Here is a 23298-nt window from a genome sequence, read left to right on the forward strand (position 1 = left end):
TCTCTGGGACATCACCAGATCCCTATGTTCTCAACCTCTTCTCTGAACATTCCCTTCACTACCTGGCCTTGACTGAGACCTACCCCCGAAACTGCTTCCCTAATTGCTGCTCACACTCCGGACCTCAGGTGGGGACTGGGGCTAGAGTTCTTTCTCTTGGGTCTCTCCACTCTTCTTCCCAGAGCAGTTGCCCCTTGCCTCCTGCAGAAGACCTGACACTGCCCCTCCCCTTCATTGCTGCCATTTCTCCTACTGCTCCATTTCTCACCAGCTGCACCACCTGCCAGCTTGAGTGTTCCGCACCCTGGTCTCAGTTCTTTCTTCTCCTCAGTCTTTCTCGGCCTCCACTCCCATGGTTCAGCCTGCACCTTGTCAACAAAAGCCACATCACCCTCAAAACCACAAAGGCCATCCCACTACATTTTCCCAGCAAGGTCCTTTTTCTCCTCTCTGAGACAACTCCAGCATCCTAGCCTTCTCCTCTCCCTCAGGTGATGACTTTCTTCATGCTTGTCTGAGGTGACAGCAGCTCTCGAAGGGGACGCTGCCCATATCTTCTCACCATCTAACCCTCGTCTTCCCTGCAGTGGCCCCGTTCTCCTTCTTCCTTCTGTCACAGTGAAGAACTGTCCCTCCACACGAGCCCTGGACTCCACATCCTCTAACCTCCTGGATTCTTAGCTTCTTTAATAATCTTGCCTTTTTTCTGCATCTTCTCTCTACCATTCATTTTTATCAGCATACTAACATCCACCATTCTCTTGATCTTAATCACCTTGCAACCCACTGTTCCCTTTAATACTATTTCAAATATTAATTAATTAATTCCCAGGGAAAAACCCTAGGAATCATCCTTGGTTCTTCATTTTTTTACATCCAATTCATCTTCAAGACCTATTGGCTCTACCTCCAAAATATATATCTATCTGTGTAACCTTCGCTATCATCCTGATCCAAGTCAGCGTTTTCTCTTGAATTAACTACCAAAACAGTTTCCTAACTGATCTGCTTTTCTTCTCGCTCCCCTAAAATTCAGTATCCATACTACTTTTTAAAACATAAATCGGTGTCATTAAAAGCCTTCAATATCTTCCCGTAGCTTTCTTTCTTTATTTTTTTTTTTGGTGAGGAAGGTTGGCCCTGAGCTAACAGTTATGCTAATCTTCCTCTGTTTTGTATGTGGCATGCTGCCACAGCATGGCTTTTTTTTTTTAAAAAGATTAAAAAAATTTTTCCTTTTCTCCCCAAAGCCCCCTGGGTACATAGTTGTGGGTCCTTCTAGTTGTGGCATGTGGGATGCTACCTCAGCATGGCTTGATGAGTGGTGCCATGTCCGTGCCCAGGATCCGAACCTGTGAAACCCTGGGCTGCCGAATTGGAGTGCGTGAACTTAACAGCTCGGCCACAGGGGCAGCCCGCACAGCATGGTTTGCTGAGCAGTGTGCGCCCGGGATCTGAACCTGCGAAGCCTGGGCCACCAAAGCAGAGCACACGAACTTAACCAGTATGCCGTCAGGGCAGCCCCCCACATTGCACTTTGAATATCAAAATCCAGATTCCTTCCCAGGGCCTGCGAGCTGGCCCCTGCCTCATTTTAGGTTTGTTCACATTTCCTTTTGCTTCTTTAGGAAAGTAAAATCCTTTCGTGTCTGAAAGCCTTACATTCTGTTCTCTGCCTGGAATGCTCTTCTACTTTTCAGATTTTTACTCCTCCTCAACCTTTAGCTCTACTTAAGAGGCCTTCCCTGAGGTCTTCCTATTTTTCTTTTATCTGCATACTATTCATTTTGGTTTGGCTAAACTCATTTTGATGTGTAATTACACATTTGTGTCTTTACTTATTTATTTTCTGTCTCTTCCATTAGCTTTACAACCCATGAGGGCTGTGGTTATGTTTCTAGCACCTAGCAGAGTGCATGGTACAAAGGAAGAACTCTGAATGAAATAATGAACCAACAGGGAAGAAACAATGATGGGGGTTCACATAAAAAGCTGTCACTAGCTGCTCCCCTGATGGAATCAGTTGCTTTTCCTTATCCAAGACAATTGAGCATGAAAGTAGTTTTTTACATGTGCAGGAGCTAGCAGTTTTGAGAGGTTCAGCTGTGGGTGGTTTCCAGCTGTTGTTTTGAACTCTAGTGGGAAGCCACCTGCTGTGATGCCTCCGTGTACAGAGTACTCCATGTCTGATATTACTTAAAAAAAAAAAGTCAAGTAAAATCAGAAGCAGCATAATGTGGCGCAAGGAACACAGGCCTGAGGGTCTAGACTTAGCTTTGGTCTTTGGTTCTTCTATTGCCTTTGTTACTCAAAGACTTTGTATTTGTTTCCTCATTTGTAAAATAAAAGAGGTTGGACTAAAAGAGATGAAAGTCCCTTCTAGTTTGTATGAGGATGCTTTTGGCTATAGGTAACTGTGGCTTAAGCAATCAAGACATTTAACTATTTCTTGAACTAGAATATGGAGCCATGATGGTTCCAGGGCTGGTGTAGTGGTTCAAAGATGTTATCAAGGACTTGTGCGCTATTTCCTTCCTTCTGCTTTGCCATTCAGTTTGTCTTCAGGCTTATCACTCATGGTCACAAGATGGCTGCAGCAGCTCTAGGCATCATAGCCTCCCATAAGAGCATAAGCAGAAAGGGATGGACATGAGGACAGCTCTCCTCATGGGTCTCTCTCCTTTTCTCAAGGAGTAAAATCTTTCCTGAAGTACCCTAGCAGACTTCCTTTTATTTCACTGGCCAAAACCACCTCACCCATCCACCCCAGACCATTACAAGAGAATTTCCTTACTCCAAATATAATTTATCACCCAGGGCTGACCTGTATTCAATTGTACTCAATTCAATACAGTTGACTCCTGTGAAAAACAAAGGAATAAGGGCAGGCCTGATGAGTAGGTTGCCTCATGGATCTAAAGTCCTGTGATTCTCCAGTGAGGCAATGGCCAGGAATAGCATTTTTTTAAGGAATGGCTTTACATTCCTGAATGAGGAGGGAGGAAGAAAGGGCCTGGAAATTGACAGATTTATTGGCCAAGCAAAACTCAGTGAGCAACTGAGCCCAGCAGGTCATCTGTAGTAAAGGCCCCACAACTGAACTGCCTATTACTGAGAGCGGCTTTCATAGGGAGCAGAAAAGATCAGGGATCATTGTCAATTATAAGGCAAGATCTCAGTTAACTTTCTCAGCAAACTACTAGTTCTTCTTGTCTGTCCAGGCCACAGCTTCATGTATTCCTAGTAAGTAGAATTTTGATTTAAAGCGTTTAATAATAAGATAACAAATGAGGAATGTATTCATAATGGCTATATTGTAAAACCTACTATGTGCCAGACACTGTGCTACGTCCTGGGGATACCAACACAAAGGAACAAGGTCCCAGTCTTTAAGAGGCTGACATTCTAGTTGAGGGGAAAATACACGTAACAGATCAACAAGCTCTGTGACAGGTGTGTGTATGAGGGCAGAATGGGAGTGGCCAGCTCTGCCTAAGAGGTGATCAGGAAAAGCAGGTGATCCTTGAAACAGGAACAGGTGTTCTGTCCAATGTTGAGAGCACCATGAGCGAGGAGGGAGCCATATGGGGCTGAGGCCTGGAGGGCTCTGTGGGCATGCTGAGAAGTATGGGCTTTATCCTGCAGGCAAAGGAAATTGGACATTTTCCATAGACAAGTCTTAAGATAATGTGTTATCAAATTATTTCCCAATTTTCCTCCCAGAGGTTAAGGAAAGATTTTATTTCATTTACTCAACACATTACATTGAATACATATTATGGACAAGTTATTAAGAGCAAAGTTTATAGCTTTGCTATAAACCATATATGGACTAGTTTATAGCAAAATGTCTAAAATGTATATTATCATTTTTAGTGATTTTAAATACGATTTAATGGTTTAAAATTACTAAAAAAAATTTGTTTAATATTTGCTAAAGTTATTTCCTAATTTTTATCAACTTTGCTGCTAGCAAAGACAGGGATGTTGTCAGGACTCTTGTTCTCCAGCAGTTTAGAGGTCTTCAGGGATGATTCTTCCCATAGGCTGAGACAAACCTCTCACATATTTGTGGCGACCTGAAGGATTCTTGCCCAGAGCCACCATGTAGTGCCGCCTAAGTCCATAGAGCTCCAGTCCTCACTTCCTCAGGTTTTCGTTCAAGTGTCACCCTATCAATGAAGCCTCCCTTGACTGACCTCTTTCAAACTACAGTCCCTGCCAGTCCTGATCTTCCTTACTCTGCCTTTTCTTTTTTCACACTGCACATATCTCCTTCTAACGTATCATATAATTTACTGACTCATGTTTGTTGTGTATTATTATCTGTCTTCCCCTACTAGAATGTAAATCCCTTAAAAGCAGGGATCTTGCGTGTTCTGTTCACTGGTGTATCTCAACCACCTGGAACAGTGCCTTATAGATCTAGTCTCAAAGGTCAGTATCTGGGTAATTAGAAACCACCCTTTAAGACTTCTCCACTTGTCCTCATTGACTATGATTTGTCACTAAACAGAGGTGAGTTAATAAGAACAAAAATCTTATTGAGCTTTTAGAGCAAGGCTGTTCATATCTGTGTGCATGTCTTTAATGTTGGGGGTAAAAGGTCATGGTGCCCTCTGAGGGTGAACCTTCAGTGTTGTTAGGGGTAAAGGCCATGGAACAAAAGCAGAGGCGCAGTCTCGGACCTTGGTTGCAGACTACTGTAAACTGATGATAACACATGATGTTCTTTTGAACAGGTATAAGAGTTTGGTCACTGGGACCCGAGCGAGAGGAGTCATTGCTGTCCTCTGGGTCCTTGCCTTTGGCATTGGACTGACCCCATTCCTGGGGTGGAACAGTAAAGACAGTGCCACTAACAACTGCACAGAACCCTGGGATGGAACCACAAATGAAAGCTGCTGCCGTGTGAAGTGTCTTTTTGAGAATGTGGTCCCCATGAGCTACATGGTGTATTTCAATTTCTTTGGCTGTGTCTTGCCTCCACTGCTCATAATGCTGGTGATCTACATGAAGATCTTCATGGTGGCCTGCAGGCAGCTTCAGCACACTGAGCTGATGGACCACTCAAGGACCATCCTCCAGCGGGAGATCCATGTAGCCAAGTCCCTGGCCATGGTGGTTGGGATTTTTGCTCTGTGCTGGCTACCACTACATGCCATCAACTGTGTCACTCTTTTTCAGCCAGCTCAGGCTAAGAATAAGCCCAAGTGGGCAATAAACACAGCCATTCTCCTGTCACATGCCAACTCAGTTGTCAATCCCATTGTCTATGCCTACCGGAACCGAGACTTCCGCTATACTTTTCACAAAATCATCTCTAGGTATGTTCTCTGCCAGACAGATGTTCTCAAGAGTGGGAATGGGCAGGCGGGGACGCAGCCTGCTCTCAATGTGGGCCTATGACCTAGGCTCTGGCCTCTTCAAGGAGAAGGCACAAATTCACAATAAATGAAGGGACAGGACATGACTGGATGATTCTCATTGTGAAAGACAGCGACACCTCACAAACATGTGGGTTGCCTCTTTTGAGCACTTTCTGGAGTTACCACACATCTAGCTAATATGTACATGTTATTAGTAGGCTCCAAGGGTTGACAAATGTATTTATGGTTCTGTATGGCTGTTCTTACTATGTGGATGATGCTCACAGCTTGAATGGATTGTAAAAGACTGTTTTGTGTGCTTTTTTTTAGAAGTCTGCCTCTTTTATGGTAGACAATGACTGAAACTATTTTACTATGAAACACTGTGAACTATTATAATACAAATATTTTTTAACTTAGAGTCAATGGAAAAATAACAGTTGGACATACTAACAATATATACTTGTTTCTAGGAAGGTGACCAGGAAAACTAAAAGTATTTAATTCTTCAATCAAGAAACTGCTGTGTTTATTTAGGGAAATAACTTAGGAGAATCTCATAAGTCCTGAAGTAGAATATCATCAGATAACAATTTTGATAATATTCTTTTTCATATACAACAAACTACCCTAGAGAAAGAAAATGGAGAAATGGGATCCCTCCTCTACCAGATTCTGTGCTGCCCTTCTAGAGCTAGCTAGTGAATTTTACTTCTCGCCCACGTTCAAGTTTGGTCAAGTTGCTGGAACCAAAAGTGTGAAAATTTTACTAAGTAAAATTATATAACTGTGTATGTATATTAAGTGAAAGAAAAATAAAACTTAAAAAAACCCCCAACAAGCTGGGGGTGCTGCATTGGCTTGTCATACAGAGCTGCATTTACCTTCTATTCTTTTTGTTGTTGTTGAGGAAGATTGGCCCTGAGCTAACATCTGTGCCAATCTTCCTCTATTCTTTGTATGTGGGATGCTGCCACAGCATGGCTTGATGAGTGATGTGTAGGTCTGGACCTGGGATCTGAACCGGTGAACCCCAGGCCACCAAAGCAGAGCGAGTGAACTTAATCACTACGCCACTGGGCTGGCCTCTACTTTCTATTCTTTATCCTGAAGACTGCTTAAAGAAATGTTTATATGCAGCCCAAGTTTCCCAAGTAGTAGAAAAGTCTTGACAGATTTTATTTGCCACTTCAATGTAACAAAAGGCTCTGCCAACCACAGAACACTGCATTATCTGACCTTTTGACACTCAGTCACTTAGCACCCATTCACCAGCACCTCATGTTTCAGGGGCACAGGGTTTGAGTTTCCTAGGGGGTAAAAATAATCTATCTGTTGTTTGTTCACTGCTTCAATTCCTTCTGCAATATCCCCGCAAGGACACTGCAGGTTTATGCACCCCTTCAGAAACAGAGAACTTCTGTCCTTCTAGAATCCTATTCTGGCTGTGGACAGCTTTACCTAATAAGAAGTTCTTGTTCTGTGCTGAAAAGTCTCATTTCCATACATCACTGCTCCTTTGCTCCAAACAACTGCCATTTCTCTCCCTTCTAAGACTCTACTTGGTATCTCTTTTGCCTTTCTTTCTTCAGACTGGTAATTCCTAATAGAATCTTTAGCTTCCCTCAGGACATGCTTTTTAGTCCTTTCCTTCACTTGGCTTGTTATAAAGCTCAGAAATGCATGCAGAGCAAAACCAGCACTACCTTTGTTCTAGACACTAACTTTGCAGCAACATAGCCTCCTTGACCACAGATATCTGAAATAGGCACCAACACCAACAGACACCTGCAGGTCGCTGAAACCAGAAGCCCTAAGTCTTTCTATACTTGCTGTTGTTTGACCACATTTCTGCTCTGATCTTTTATTGCCGCAGAATAATTTTCTGGACCTAAGAAAAGGAACTAATGCTTCTTCATCTAAACTTCATCTTACTCAGTTTCATCTACCTTTCCAACCTCCTCAAAATTACTAGTACTTCAGGTACTTAAGAATCTGACTAACTGTGGACACGATATTAGGCTTTGAGTCTAAAATGCTTGATTCCATCTAAGAAGTTTTTCACCCAAGGGGCTCAGGTTTGGTTTAGATTTATCATGAGGAGACTTGCAAAGGCTTCAGACTATACACACATCCTGGGTTCCAACCCACAGTCCCTTCTGCAGTCCAGGAGGGAAAAGGGACAGTAACAAGAAGTCTCTGGAAGGTCTACTTCACCTCTCTTCCACGTGAACCACAATAGGTTAAATGCATTTCTTACCAGGACTTCTATTTTCAAAGATAATGATGCTCAATCTGTACCTTTTATGCTTCTTCTTTTTTCTCTGTCAATAATATGTCAGTCAATTGCTTGTCAGAGACACTCAGCTGCTGACAGGTCCTCATAACCTGACTAAGATAAACTGCCAAGAGATGCTTGCACTGGAATACAAAACACACAAACAGATTAGAAATCAGCAGGGCCAGGCTAACCAAGATCTCTCACTACCATCACATTTAGTAGGAAAAGGAGTGGGGCACAGAGATTATGGGCCTTTAACTCATTGCCTAAAAACTGCAGATAAGATGAGACAGACGTATTCTTTCTGGAAGTCAGAGGGGACAAAGGAAGTTTTACTGCCTGTTGTTTTAGGAAACAGTTTAGGTCCAGCTTAGGTACAGGGTATATAACCCCACAGGGTATATACCCAGTTTAGGTACAGGGTATATAACCCACATTGAAAACCAAGACGGGCTCCCCATTTTAGCCCTAAGTTACATTTCTTTCTTCCTGCCTTCAGAAAGATGTTCATAGCAATGGTCAACATTCTTGAGTTGCTGTGTTGCTAAGTGCTTCTCATAGATTATCTCATTAAATCTGACAGCTACCCCATCAAGACAGGTCTTATCTCCACTTTAGCCCTGTGCTCAGAGCTACAGTCTACTCCCTTAACCACTGTGTTATACTCCTGGGGGGTGGGGTGGCAGAACTCTCACATATATCAGCCTGTACACACCTCTGGAGAGATGATCTATTTTGAACATTATATCACACAACACACAGCTTTAGATATTAAAAGGGCCCTGGTTTAATCTTGTCATTCTACAGGTGAAATAAACTTATGGCAAATGAGCCATGAATGTGGCCTCCTGTACAATGAGACACCCAACTTGCCACCCAGTTCCCAAGATGTTTACAAAGTTAGCGTAAAAGAAAGGGGAAGAATGGAATGGATGCTGTAATTTTCTTCTTTGGTAAGACTTAAAAAATAGCTACCTGCTCTCTGGTGGGTAGTGCTTTCTCCTTTGGAATAAGGAGTTGTGTGAGTATGTCTTGTTCCTACTTGATGCTCTGGACTACTGTAAAATTGGCAAAGGCATCAATGTGCTCTCCTACCTCATGGAAAGTCAAGTGTGGCTAAGGGCCAGCCTGTAATACAGGCAGGGAAGAAACACCTCATGACTGGAGCTGGGGATATGCAAAAGTTGCCAACATTCAATTTAGTTCATATTTTATTGGGCCATCTAATTCCCCAAGTGCCAACTTTCAGGATCACCTTATTGCCCTCCCCAAAGCTTCATCTGTGACCTTTTAAATAAAACATTGGGAAATTGATGTAGATCTAAAAATGACTCTGCATTTTGGAGGGGTAAACCCAAAAGAGATGACTAACTAAAGTCAAGGAAAATAACATGATTTGTTTCAACATGTAGTAAAATTCCCATTTTGTACAACTCAAACTGTGCAGAAAGGGCTAATAATTTCTCTTAATTTGACTGCAGTGGAAAGAGCCTTCCCCATCCTTACCAGTAGGCTGTCACTCTTCCGTAGCACTGAGAAGGCAAATGCAGGACATGAACAGTAATGACAAGAAGCCAAACATGTGTATGTTTTACCAGAACTTCCAAGTACCTAGAACAAAAAGGACAGATGGCATCACACTTCAAAAGGTGTGCTGGAAAACTGCTTCCTTCTCTTGAATTTATCTATCTGGTGATTCAGAGTTACTCTGCAAATTGCACTGGGAAGAACTACAGTAATGTTTTACACAAAAGTGGAAACTTAACTTCCCCGTGAGCAGACTCTTCCCTCCTTCTCAGTTTTCTGCACTTGAGGACGTCATACAATGAAACTGAAGAGATTCAGGCTAAGTAAATCATCCAGACAAACTACTTTGTTCCTTTGCCTAGTGACTGAGAGGGCCTACTCCAAGGGTTAACTATAAAGAGGGAAAGCTTCCCTCACCTACACTTTATTGTGGTTTCTTAACCTTTGGTATTTCACAGCATATGTGTAAAGCTTCCACCACACACCTCAAGAGAGTATGAAAACAGGAAAAGGGTAAGCAGTGAGACAGATTGACAGGTCTTCAGAAGAAAGCGAGAAGGCTTTCAAAAAGCATTTGATGTCTCAGGAGATGGAGAGCCATCATCATTAATATCTGTGTCTCTGGAATCAGGCACGGCTTGGATTCCTGGCTCAGCTGCTTATTAGCTTACCTCGGCCTCCAAATTTTGGCAAACAGCCTGCTGTGAATTTTAATAAGAAAATGTATATAAATCAATGAGTTACTACTTAAAAAAAAAAAAAAAGCATTTGAGCAGGGAGAATAAAGCCAACAGTCTTGCAAAAGGCATGACTCAGCTGCTCCGGATGGAGGTCTCAGAAAGAGGCAAGCCCAGATCTGCCTATGCATCTAGCAGGATGGAAGGAGGACATAGATACGTGAGGGATTAGTAAGAGACCCAGTCCGAGAACAAACAGCTTTGTTGGCAGTCAAGGGACAAAAAGGAGACATATAGGGAAATTATGATGTGTCTGTAGCATGATTGGACAAACTGTTGGAGGAATCACTTCAGTCTCTCTACCACTAAGCAGCCAAAAATAAAAACGGTGAGGGCTTCATTCCTAGAGTTAACTTCCAAACTGGAAGTGTAAAATTAGTATCCAAGGGAAGGTGAAACATCCCATGGGTTTTTTACAATGAATTGTCACTTAGGAATTTGCCGTAGGGCTTCTGTTTGTCAAATGTCCACTGATTTATGTGATGCAGCCATGTCACTATGGTTTTTTGACAAAGTCAGTAGAATTCCTTGCGGGGTGCTAGATTACCAGAAATGTCCAATGATTGGGTAAGAAGATGCCTACTGTATCCACTAAAAATTGCAGCCCCAGTTACAAATTAGGTATGAAAAAATCACATCTTACATAATTCCAATCTCGAGGTGCTGAAATGTTTTAAACATATCACCTAGACTGTTGAGTGTCAGTGGAAGAATTTCCCTAGTCTGTCTGGAAAACTTAAACTGAAGGGAGAGCATTAAATCAGACTGTTTTCCACTCAATCCTGGAAGAAAACCCACCAACATCCAGCAGTGACATGAACAATTCTTGGGTCTCCAAACTATTACCAATGAATAAAACTTTAGATTTATTCTTCCTTTAGTTATCTCTTGTATCTCTTCTCTCTAGATTTAAAGTTAAGCAGTGTAGGAATTCTACACTGACCTGAATGGTCTACTGGTTCCTTCTTATCATGGGGTCCCCAAATCATCAGAACTGAATAAACTGAATAAACGCCTGGTGACTTAGGGAAGGGGGGAAATTCTACAGAGCTTCCCTGGCTTGAACCTTTCAAAGCCTGGCTAAGACAAAAGTATAATGTTCAGCCACCAGAGGCAGTAAATACTGTAAAGAGAGAATAAATTTTGAATTTTTATTCCTTGTCTAACAGTGGACAACTAATGAACCCAATAATCAGGCAAAAAATCTGAGTTAGAAATGTTTAGACTGGAAATTGACCTTAGGGATCATCTACTTCAATTCCTTCACCCTTCAATGGAAAAATGACCTCCTCTTACAGGAACTGCCCCCAGTCCTCCAACTCACAGTCCGAGATGTTTATTTCCAGGAGAGAGCTTTCAAAAAAAGAAACATACAGAAAAGAGGATACTCAGACCCATGACGGGACTTGTATGAACCTCACGTGAAAGAAGTCTGCTATGGTTTCCGTTAGGTTCTAAGGAGGGTGACCCACCTAGATGGTCATCCATTCACAAGCACATTTTGGGGGGGGGGGGGCGGCTGGAGATTAGCCCTGAGCTATCATCTGCTGCCAATCTCCCTCTTTTTGCTGAGGAAGACTGGCCCTGAGATAACATCTGTGCCCATCTTCCTCCACTTTATATGTGGGACGCCTGCCACAGCATGGATTGCCAAGCAGTGCCATGTCTGCACCCCGGATCTGAACTGACGAACCCCGGGCCACTAAAAGCGGAATGTGCGCACTTAACTGCTGTGCCACCGGGCCGGCCCCCGACAAGTAGTTTTATTTTATGACTGCTCCAAGCCTCTTAGGATCTATCACAGTGGTCAGCTGTATTATTTATTGTTCCCTATGCCTGATGCCTCTCTCTGAAAGAAGATTATACACTCCTGCCCTATTAAATACAGTCTGGCTATGTGACCTGCTTTGGCCAGTGAAATGTGAGCAAGCAGAAACATTAAAAATTGGTACATACCATGACCTCTTTTCTCTCTGCTATGAGATCCACAATGATCCAGATAGGGGCTGCTCCACTAACTGGGATCCCTGAGTGAAGATGTTTTGAAGCACGGCTACAGTTGACTCTTAATGGATATGCAGCATGAATGAGATATAAAACTTTGTCTTTGTAAGCCTTTGAAATTTCGGAGTTAATGTGAGGGTGTATATAAGATTTCTAAGCCTCATTTACTTCAAAGTCCAAGCTAACAGCCACAATTCTAGGAAGTTACCATTTTTATGACAAATAAAGCAATGTAACATAATACAGGATGTGAATGACGAAAACTAAACAAGTCACAGTAAGCGTGGGAGGAACAAAAAGTCAATAATTAAAATATTTCAAGCAAAATCTTTAAGAGTTTAACTAATAACTAGATCACAGAACTAGAGGACAGTTAGAAGTCTGCTTGCACAAGTCAAGTGTTATGCTAACATTTGAACTGAGACAAAAAAATCTTAAACTAAAAGACATGGGAAAAACTCAAGGGCCCTTCTCGTTTAGGAAAAAAGAAAATGGAAACACCTCCTCAGGTACAAAGAACATCATTTAATAACTCTGATTATTAACTGATAAATTCACCATGAGAAAATTCTAATAGGCAGTCTCTTTTAAGTAAATATAGAGCAAAAGTTTTCACTGCAGCATTCAATACTAATTACCCCATTTCCTTAATGAAGAAATGCATGAAGATTTTGCCAGGTCAGTTAAGTTATGCTACAATGTGGAATAGCAAGTTAATTCACTAAGCAAAGGCACCTATTTGCCGAAGCAGGCTTTAAGCCATTCACTCACTAAGAATTAATTGATGTGGTTTCAGCTCTGAATTCATTGTAAACAAACCAGAATCCAAACACGGAAAAATTTCCTCTTTTCTGGCCTTCAGCAAGGCCTGGATTATTTACAAGAGCAGATGACTTCTTTTTTACCCGTTCCAAGCCAGAAACAAAGTTTTGCAGACCACTGCCAATATTTTTATTTCATTCACAATATTCCCTTCCCTCAATCCCACCTGCACTTACCATTGTCTCATATAGCTAAACGGGGGGTGGAAGATGGGGATGGGTTGGAGTCTGGCCCACTGCTTATATAGACAGGCAGTGTGGGATAGCAGTTACAAATCCTAGTTGCCAGACGTGACTGTTAATTTACTTTTCTGCATCTCAGTTTCCTGCAAAATAAATACCTTGCTGGGCTTTTGGTGAGAATTATCAATAACACATGAAAGTAATTCAGAGTCTGATAAGAGGTTGTTACTCTACAAATCTACCTATCTTACGCTTTAGAGGGCAAAACTGAGGTCCAAGTAGACTGCCTGCATTCAGCACAATTTGACCCTTAATAAATACTTCCTGACAACAGTTTTGAAAGATCATTTTTGATAGATGAATCCAAGCATGTACAAGGGCCTCAAAATGCATTTTGGCTTTTGCTTGTAAGCAAGAGATAATGAACAAGGTGAAGATCTCAACACGTTTTTTTGGGGGGTGGGGGAAGCGCCTCTATTCTCAAACAATAGGAATGCAAAAGTCAATTATATTCCATTAGACCTGAGAAAAGAGCCTCTCCACATCATTGTTGGTAGTACACACTGCTACTAGGTAGAGTTAATAGGTCATATTTATCTTATTTTTATTACTAATACACTAATTTTACCAAATTGGGTCAAATGCTTTTCAACAGTTCAGGAAATACTTAAAGCTGGTTACCAACTTCTATAGAGATTCATGAAAACATTTTGTCCCAAGGGGTATCCCCACATCTAGATCTCTACCTGGTAAACACGCCTCCCGCTGGGCGATGAGATTAAGGTGATGGACTGACGATCAACTAGGTCCAAGGCTTGGATGGCTGATGAGCCAAAGACAAACTTCAGCCTGGGAAACAGGAAGGCTTCAGATTAGATTGCCTGACTCTCAAAGTCACCTCAGTAACTTGACCTGAAGGATAACAGTATTTAAAAAAAATTAACTCACTTTAACTTGGAAAAAAATATAGCAAAACTCATGTAATCAACCCCCAACCCCCCAGAATAAACGTTAACATGTTGTTTACAGATAAAGAAGCCCTCTGTATACTTTGCAGTGCTTCCTATCCTTCCCAATTTCCCTTCATCCCTGAGGCAATCAGGTGCATTTGTTGGTTTCCTTCCTGTTAATGTTTTCATATTTTATTATGCATAGTATATGTGTGTGTGCATACACACACACATATACATGCACATGCATATACAAAATGCATTGTTTTATAAGTTTTAAAACATAAAAGGTATATTGCAAGCTTTTTTTGCAACTTGTTCTTTTCCATTTAATGTGCTTTTGAAAATGATGCTGCTAATATATTTTCTTTAAATTTTTTTTTTTGAGGAAGATTAGCCCTGAGCTAACTGCTGCCGATCCTCCTTTTTGCTGAGGAAGACTGGCCCTGAGCTAACATCCATGCCCATCTTCCTCTACTTTATATGTGGGATGCCTACCACAGCATGGCTTGCCAAGCAGTGCCATGTCCACACCCAGGATCCGAACCAGTGGACCCCAGGCTGCCGAAGATGAACATGCGAACTTAACCGCTATGTCACCCGACCGGCCCCTAAATTCAATTTTTGAATAATGTTCCATTGTAAGTACATACTACATTTTACTTTTTACACACCCTGTTGATGGGCATTCTGATTGTTACCATTTTATACTATTATAAATAATATTCAATTATCCCTGCACATGTCCCTTGGCGAACATATGAGAATTCTTCCTGCTTATGTTAAGTAAAAGTAGAATTGCCGGGTCTTAAGATATGCACATTTTTCAGTTTTAACAGGTGTCGCCAACAGCTTTCCACTGTGGAAACAGCACTCCCATCAGTGCTGATGGGAGTTCTATTTTCTCCACGTCCTTACCAACACAGTATTATCTGACTTTTTCATGTTTGACCATCTGATGAGTGTTAAATTTGTACTTTTTGGATTAATAATAAAGGCTACCCAGTTGTTAAATGACTTATCAGGAAAAAACTTGATTTGTGGGAAAATTCTTACATTAGGTGAGAAAGGCTGGGCACAAAATTGTATATTTAGAAACTCTCGATCATGTAAAAATTTTTTTCTTAAGAAAATCTACAATTATCTCAAAATGTTTAATTTTTTAAAAAGGCAATAAACTGAAATGTAACAGTGATTATCACTGGGTGGTATGATTGTTTATGCTTTTTATGTTTTATTTTCTAAGAACTTTTTTTTCCCCGAATATAGGTTATTTTTATAAACTAGAAAATAAAATGAACTAAAACTGAAAAGTTAACGTTGTAAAGAACCCAGATGATTTTTATACAAAATAAGAAGACGGAACCACTAAGACTTCAAAATTAAAATGTTCAGCTTCTTCATTTTCCAAAAAACTAGTTTCTTTATATGAGAAACTACTGAAATGGGGAGAGTTTAAAAATTTTTTTTACATTAAGCATATGAAGATCATCTATAGACAAAAAAGAAACAGAGATAAAATGTGGTGGTAACTTTATCAATCAGAGATAATCACAGTTAACTTTAAAAATGGATCTAAAAAGAATCTTTTCAACCTTCCCTGTACATTTTGTAACACATTATAAACGTCTCTTGAATGCAGTATTTTTCTATATCACTTTTAATGGTTACAAAGAATTCCACTGTAAAGATGAATTATTTTTACTTCCCCCAAACTCTATTTTGGGATTAGAGTTTACAAACCTAATTTGAATAATTAGATTGTTTCCAGGTTTGTTTGCATTCTTTTATTATTTGCCTATTTTCTTTGTTTTATAAGTAGCTACTTTTTTCTAATAATGTATAATATTTGTAAAAAACTTAATAGAGAAAAGGTTAAAACGCTTTTCTAAATTTCAGCTCTTTCCTTCCCTGAGATAATCACTGATAGAGGTTGGTGTATATCCTCTTGGACTTGTAAATATAAGGGTATATATGCAATTAAATGTCACTTATTCCTAGGTAGCTTTCACTTTTTTATTGCTATTGAGAAAGTAATTATATTTTTTAACTTTGTGTATGAAAGAAAACAATTTTGAAGTTCTGTATTTTTTAAAAAAAATTGTATTCTCTTGGCTTTAATTTTTAAAAAAAATTTTAAAGGAAGATTAGCCCTGAACTAACTGCTGCCAATCCTCCTCTTTTTGCTGAGGAAGACTGGCCCTGAGCTAACATCTGTGCCCATCTTCCTCTACTTTATATGTGTGATGCCTACTACAGCATGCCTTGCCAAGCGGTGCCATGTCTGCACTTGGGATCTGAACCGGCAAACCCCAGGCCACCAAGAAGCGGAATGTGCGCATTCAACCACTGTGCCACTGGGCCAGCCCCTCTCTTGGTTTTTAAAAAGTAGTTATATCATCTACAAATAATGATAATTGTCTTTCCTTGAAGATAGGTATGCTGATTTCTTTTTCATGTGTTAGTGTAACAGCTACAACTTCTAGAACAACGTTAAACAAAAGTGGCATAGGACAACACCGGAGTGCCTTGTGCTGGCAAATATGGTGTTGGCTATTCATTTGAGACAGATGTTTAACAATCACGTCGAGAAAATATTGTTCCTAGTTTAGTAAGAATATTTTTAAACATCAAGAGTTGAGGGGCCAGCCCTGTGGCATAGTGGTTATGTTCGTGAGCTCCGCTTTGGCAGCGTGGGGTTCACCAGTTCGGATCCCAGGCACAGACCTAGCATTGGTTGTCAAGCCATGCAGTGGCAAGTGTCCCACATATAAAATGGAGGAAGATGGGCACAGATGTTAGCTCAGGGCCAATCTTCCTCAGCAAAAAGAGGATTGGCAGTGGATGTTAGCTCAGGGCCGATCTTTCTCAAAAAGAAAAAAAATTCAAGAGTTGATGTTGAAAGGATTTAGCTTTTAAAATACGTTAATGGTTAAAAAAAAAAACAAGGACGGAGTGACGTCAGCAACATGGCGGGGTGAGCTCACCCAGGACTCTCTTCCGTCCAAATTACAACCAAAAAGAGCAACTGCTTTCCAACCGAAAAAAAAAAATCCTAATAAGAGAAACTGTCAGAGACCTGCAGCAGCCAAACAATGGAGGGTGGAGAGGTTGGAGCCGCTGTCGGAGGAGCTGGAACGGGGTAAGAGAGAACTTCGTTCACCCCCCTAGAGAGATCACTGGGGGATCACTAGAGGGATCACTGCCAAGGGACGGAAGCAGCAGGGGAGGGGCCACACATCCGTGGAATCGTCCAGGACTCCCACTGCCTGTGCAGCAGAAACCCTCTAACAGGGAAAGCTTTCACATGGGGGGACCCCATCAAGCCAGGGCCCTGGGAGACCAGAGAGCAAGAGCTGATCCAAATGCAGGTCGGGCGCACAAGAGAAAGTGCCCCTCCTCCCCCAACCCGCACTGCGCGCCACCATCCCAGCTGAAGGTGGAGGGCTCAGAACGTGTGGCTCTCGACCCCCATCTAGTGGTGACAGGCTGTAACCGCAACCAAATAATCACATCATGTGCAAAAACTGCTCCTCTACCATCCAGCAATTTATAAAAGCTCCAGTCCACAAGGAAAACAATAAAAACACAAAAGTATGTCCTGAGGACTTGGAAATAGGTAAACTAAGTGAAGATGAATTCAAAATAGTTATCATCAAAATACTCAATGAGGTAAAGGGGAATATAGAGAAACAAGTCAATGAGTTCTGGAGTTACTTCATAAAAGAGATTGAAACTATAAAGAAGAATCACTCAGAAATACTAGAGATGAAAAATACAATGGATCAGATAAAAGAGAATATGGATTCCCTGAATGCCCCTGTAGGCACAATAGAGGAGTAAATTAGCATAACTGAAGATAGACAGACTGAATGCCTCTAGACTGAGGAAGAGAACTAAGAATTAAAAAAACCGAAGAAAATCTCTGAGAAATAGCTGACTCAATGAGAAAATGCAACTTAAGAATAATTGGAATTCCTGAGGGTGTGGAAAAGGAAAATGGAGCAGAAAGTGTGCTCAATGAAATAATAGAAGAGAACTTCCCAAATCTAGGGATTCAGAGAGAAATGTGTGTGGAGGAAGCTTTCAGATCTCCTAGATTTGTCAATGTAAAAAGACCTACTGCAAGGCATATAGCAGTAAAAATGGCAAAAATGAATGACAAAGAAAGACGACTCAGGGCAGCAAGGCAGAAGAAAATAACCTACAAAGGAACCCCCATCAGACTTTCAGTGGATTTCTCTACAGAAACCTTACAAGCTAGGAGACATTGGAGTGACATATTGAAAACTTTAAAGGATAAAAATCTTCAGCCAAGAATACTCTATCCAGCAAAAACATCCTTCAGATATGAGGGAGAAATTAAATCTTTTCCAGACAAACAAAAGCTAAGGGACTTCGTAGCCACAAGACCTCCACTACAAGAAATCCTCAAGAAGGCTCTTATATCTGAAAAAAGAAAAAAGGGAGAAAGCGGTCACAAAACACAGAGTAGGGAGACAGATAGAATCTGAATAGGATAGCAAACATTCAACTATAGCATTAGGATAAAGGGAAGGAAACCACCAAAGCAAAGACAATCTTAGCACTCTAACCACAAACTCACAACACAAGTTGGAATAAGAGATGAAAATAATAATTTAGGAGGGGAGGAGGAAAGGGACTGAAACAGTCTAGGCTAAGTAAGTAACAGACCACCAGAAAACAGACTATGTTATACACGAGATTCTGAAACTTCAGGGTAGCCACTGAACTAAAAAACAGAACAGAGACACAAAACATAAATAAGGAAAAATCTAAGAAACCCAGCATAAGAAATTGCAGAAGTCAATGGGTAGGCTAAAACACAGAGGACGAGAAACAGAGGAAACACAGGAAAACTGGAAAATGAGCATCAGAATGCCAGCATTAAGCCCTCACGCGTCAATAATCACCCTCAATGTAAACTGACTGAACTCTCCAATAAAAAGACACAGAGTGGCAAAATGGATTAAAGAACAAGATCCAACAATTTGTTGCCTCCAGGAAACACAACTCGACTCCAAGGACAAACACAGGCTCAGAGTGAAGGGGTGGAAGACAGTACTCCAAGCTAATAGCAAACAAAAGAAAGCAGATGTTGCAATAATTACATCAGACAAAACAGACTTCAAGATAAAGCAGGTAAAGAGAGACATAGAGGGCCAATATATAATGATCAAAGGGCTACTTCATCAAGAAGAAATAACGCTCCCATACTACCTAAAGCAATCTACAGATTCAATGCAATCCCAATCAGAATCCCAACGACATTCTTTACAGAAATTGAACAAAGAATCCTAAAATTCTTATGGGGCAACAAAAGACCCTGAATTGCTAAAGGAATCCTGAGAAAAAAGAACACAGCTGGAGGCATCACAATCTCTGACTTCAAAACATACTACAAAGCTACACTAATCAAAACAGCACGGTACTGGTACAAAAACAGGTGCACAGATCAATGGAACAGAATTGAAAGCACAGGAATAAAACCACACATCTATGGACAGCTAACCTTCAACCAAGGAGCTGAGGACCTACAATGGAGAAAAGAAAGTCTTTTCAACAAATGGTGCTGGGAAAACTGGACAGCCACATGTAAAAGAATGAAAATTGACCATTCTTTTTCACCATTCACCAAAATAAACTCAAAACGGATCAAAGACCTAAAGCTGAGACCTGAAACCATAAGGCTTCTAGAAGAAAATGTAGGCAGTACACTCTTTGACATCAGTATTAAAAGGATCTTTTCGGACACCATGTCTTCTCAGAGAACAGAAACAATAGAAAGAATAAACAAATGGGACTTCATCAGACTAAAGAGCTTCTTCAAGGCAAGGGAAAACAGGATTGAAACAAAAAAACAACCCACTAACTGGGAAAAGATATTTGCAAGTCATCCATCTGACAAAGGCTTAATATCCATAATATATAAAGAACTCATACAACTCAACAACAAAAAATCAAACAACCCGATCTAAAAATGGGCAGAAGACATGAACAGACATTTCTCCAAAGATACACGGATGGCCAATAGGCACATGAAAAGATGTTCATCATCGCTGATCATCAGGGAAATGCAAATCAAAACTACACTAAGATATCACCTTACACCCATTAGAATGACAAAAATAACTAAAACTAATAGTAACAAATGTTGGAGAGGTTGTGGAGAAAAAGGAACCCTCATATGCTGCTGGTGGGAATGCAAACTGGTGCAGCCACTATGGAAAACAGTATGGAGATTCCTCAAAAAGTTAAAAATAGAACTAGCATACGAACCAGCTATTCCACTACTGGGTATTCATCCAAAGAGCTTGAAGGCAGCAATCCCAAAAGTCCTATGCACCCCAATGTTCACTGCAGCATTATTTACAATAACCAAGACGTGGAAGCAACCTAAGTGCCCATCAACAGATGGCTGGATAAAGAAGATGTGGTACATATATATAAGGGAATACTACTCAGCCATAAAAAAGAACCAAATTGTCCCATTTGCAACAACATGGATGGACCTTGAGGGAATTATGTTAAGTGAAATAAACCAGATAGAGAAGGACGATCTCTGTATGACTCCACTCATGTGAGGAATTTAAACATGTGGACAAAGAGAACAGATTAGTGGCTACCAGGGGAAAGGGGGGATGGGGGGTGGGCATAAAGGGTGAAGGGGTGCACCTACAACATGACTGACGGACAACAATGTACGACTGAAATTTCACAAGACTGTAATCTATCAGTAACTCAATAAAAAAAAAAGTACGACAGGAGATGTACTTACGATAACAGATGCTCATCAGGAACTGTAAAACAGGAAATGGAAAGAAAGTTAATGATGTTAAACCAGTGACCACAGACATAAAAATCTTAAAAGACTATAACCAAAAAGATTTTTGTGAAAGGTGGTGAGTTGAGCCTATGAATCTAATTTTACCCCTTCCCAATATTCCACTAAACTATAATAGAAGGCTTTTTTAAAAAGCATAAACTCCAAAGGATGAGGAGGACAGGGAGAAACAACCGCCAAAATATGTTGGAAAATAATTTACAAGACCCAAGAAAACTGAATCCTAAGCCAGCAATGAGGAGAGCTAGGCAATAACCTGATTTACACTCCAGAATCCACTCCTCCACCCCAAAACAATTCCTCAGCAACTGGTGGCACCAGATCGCTCTGGAGGTGGGGATGAAGCAGGGGGGCTAAAATAAGACTCCTTTAAAGTAGGTTTAAGAAAGTAGAAGGTACTGCAATAATGCTTTCAGGTGTCCGAAGAAATATTATTTCCAACATATAATTCAATACCTAGCCAAACTATCAACTAAGTGTGAGGATAGAAACAGAACCTTTTCAAACATACAAGGCCTCAAAAAGTACATCTCATGCACTCTTTTTCAGGATGCAGTAGAGCACGCGCTCTATAAAATAAGACAGTAAGCCGAGAAAAAGCAAATTGTAGGATATACTAAAGTTCAACACGGGCAAAGGAAATCCCCAGGACAGTAACAGGGCAGGCGGATGTGAGGAGACAGCCAGGGACGGCCAGGCCACCGTCAGGGGGAGTCGGAGGCCCCACGAGAGACTTCTGGGGAGAAGGAACTTGACAGCACTCATCTGAGCATCTCGGGGAGAGACTGAGGACAGTGGTAAAGAGTCTGAGGCCGAATTAGGGATCAATAGGTAGAACACTAAACAAGCAAGCAAACACAACCACCAAAGTTGGTAATTCCAGGGAAAACCAAAAGCTATGCAGGAAAGGAAACGTAATCATAGCTTCCTACACAGCTCAGCTGTGACTAGATTTTACATCATCCGAGTGGAAACGCAGAATCTTGCTCTGAAAACACGGCCATTGAAGGAGAGGGGTCAGGAAGCGTGTATGACTACCTAGGACAAAGATTTTAAAATAGCAGAAAACGGTTCTGCTGACAATAAACATGGATCAACGGCAGTGGCCCCTCTGGGCGCGCCATGAGCTCCAGGGGCACTTACTGGGCCCCTCGGAGGCCGTCACAGGGTCCGGACTAACCCACTCGGACAGAGCCCCTTCTGTCAACCACTGTTCGAGCCGACAACGGGCTGGCTTCTTCCCCACCCTTCCTGGGGTCAGAACACGTTTGCCCACCTGGCTGGCCTGCTCTTTCAAGCATACACACTGTGTTAGTCTGAACTTAGAAAAACAAAAGTTGGCTTACTTCTCTCAATCCTCCAAAAACAGTTAAGTCAAGATAAACCCTTTCAAAGCGCGGCGGCTTTAGAACAAAAGCCCCCCGGGGGCAGATGCGCGGCCCAGCACGCGACGTCAGTCGGCCCCTCAGCGGCCGCGCCGCCCGCACCCAGCTCGCCGCCGACCCCGGGGCCGCCCGGCGGGCCGCTCAGCGCCCTCTGCCGCTCAGAGAAAAGCTCCAGGTGCCTCCCCAGCATCCGGGTTTGCTGCAGCCCGCCGGCGCATTTGGCCCTAAAATACTTATTTGCTGAACAAAACGTTATGAGAGGACTAATTTTAAAATTAACGTAAGATTTTGAGAGATAAGGACTACAGGCAAGTTTACTAATTCCAAACTGGACCTCTGCGAGCCTCTGTGAGCCCCTGCGGGCCCCCGGCGCCCCGGCCGGCGCGCTCCTGACGAGCGGCCGCAGGGGCTACTGCGCTGGACGCTAAACACTTTCACCTCTTCTTCTCCTTTCTTTTTCTTGCGACCAGGAGGTTTGGAGATAGAACCACAAGGGAAAACAGCACGTAACGGCCAGGGCGAGGGTAGCGCCTCCCGGGCGAGGCCCGCGCCTCCCGCCCCCGGCAAACGGCCCACGACGCAGCCACGCCCGCGCCCCGGCCCGTACTTCGCGCCCCCTCCCGCACCGCCGCGGCCATCTCGCTCAGAAGCTCCGCCACCACAGACGGCAGCGTGACCGCCGGCAAGGCGCCAGCCATGGCGCCACACGCCTCAGCCTCCTCAGACGGAGAAACGGGCGCGACGCTGCGACAGACCCCCGGGGCATTCCCGCCGCCGGCCGGGGATGGAGCGAGGCGCAGTGACGTCGGCGTGCGTCACCGCGCACGCGGGCGGCAACGACGACTCCTCCTGGTACGTCCCGGCCCTACCAATCCGGCGGGCGCTCGGCGTCGGGGGCGGGGCGTCCCACGGTGCGGTCGCGCCTGCAGTGCGCAGAGGACACGGCGCGGGCATGTACCGGCTCCTCATCCAGAGCCTGGGCCGAGGCGTCCTGCGGGCCGCGGGGCGGCGGTGCCGGGGCTGCCCGGCGCGCCCGCTCCCGGGGCCGGCAGGAGGCCGGCTGCCTGAGGTGGAAGTGCCGCCCTCCCGCGTCGCGCCGCGCGGCCGGGGCCCGGGCCTGCTGCCGCTGCTGGCAGGTGAGAGGCGCGGGCCGGGCGGGGCCGTCCTGGCGGGGGT

General features: G+C 42.7%; 3 protein-coding genes across 9 annotated transcripts in view; 2 read left to right on the forward strand and 1 right to left on the reverse strand.

The window, feature by feature from the left end:
- The window catches only part of ADORA2B (adenosine A2b receptor), a 21566-nt gene extending 15341 nt beyond the window's left edge, over nt 1-6225 (forward strand). For both annotated transcript variants that reach the window (XM_046675483.1, XM_046675484.1), the window contains exon 2: nt 4743-6225. In XM_046675483.1, coding sequence (XP_046531439.1) covers nt 4743-5409 — 667 coding nt within the window. In that variant the 3' untranslated portion in view covers nt 5410-6225. The remainder of the gene's footprint in view (nt 1-4742) is intronic.
- The window catches only part of ZSWIM7 (zinc finger SWIM-type containing 7), a 27164-nt gene extending 4303 nt beyond the window's left edge, over nt 1-22861 (reverse strand). For 5 of the 6 annotated variants that reach the window (XR_006890609.1, XM_046675491.1, XM_046675489.1 and 2 more), the window contains exons 1-5: nt 22730-22861; nt 20672-20693; nt 13669-13771; nt 9157-9261; nt 7671-7790 (exon numbers count right to left, since the gene is read on the reverse strand). Coding sequence is in view for 5 of the 6 variants with exons in the window: in XM_046675491.1 (XP_046531447.1) it covers nt 7674-7790; nt 9157-9261; nt 13669-13771; nt 20672-20693; nt 22730-22820 (438 nt within the window). In the remaining variant the exon portion in view is untranslated. Of the gene's footprint in view, nt 1-3295; nt 3640-7670; nt 7791-9156; nt 9262-13668; nt 13772-20671; nt 20694-22729 lie in introns of those variants that run through there. The other variant, XM_046675488.1, reaches the window with a different exon arrangement.
- The window catches only part of TTC19 (tetratricopeptide repeat domain 19), a 30959-nt gene continuing 30479 nt past the window's right edge, over nt 22819-23298 (forward strand). The window contains 2 exon segments of the mRNA XM_046675482.1: nt 22819-23034; nt 23036-23258. Coding sequence (XP_046531438.1) covers nt 22819-23034; nt 23036-23258 — 439 coding nt within the window.

The sequence above is a fragment of the Equus quagga genome, chromosome 11 (genome assembly GCF_021613505.1).
Source record: "Equus quagga isolate Etosha38 chromosome 11, UCLA_HA_Equagga_1.0, whole genome shotgun sequence".
NCBI classification, from domain to species: domain Eukaryota; kingdom Metazoa; phylum Chordata; class Mammalia; order Perissodactyla; family Equidae; genus Equus; species Equus quagga.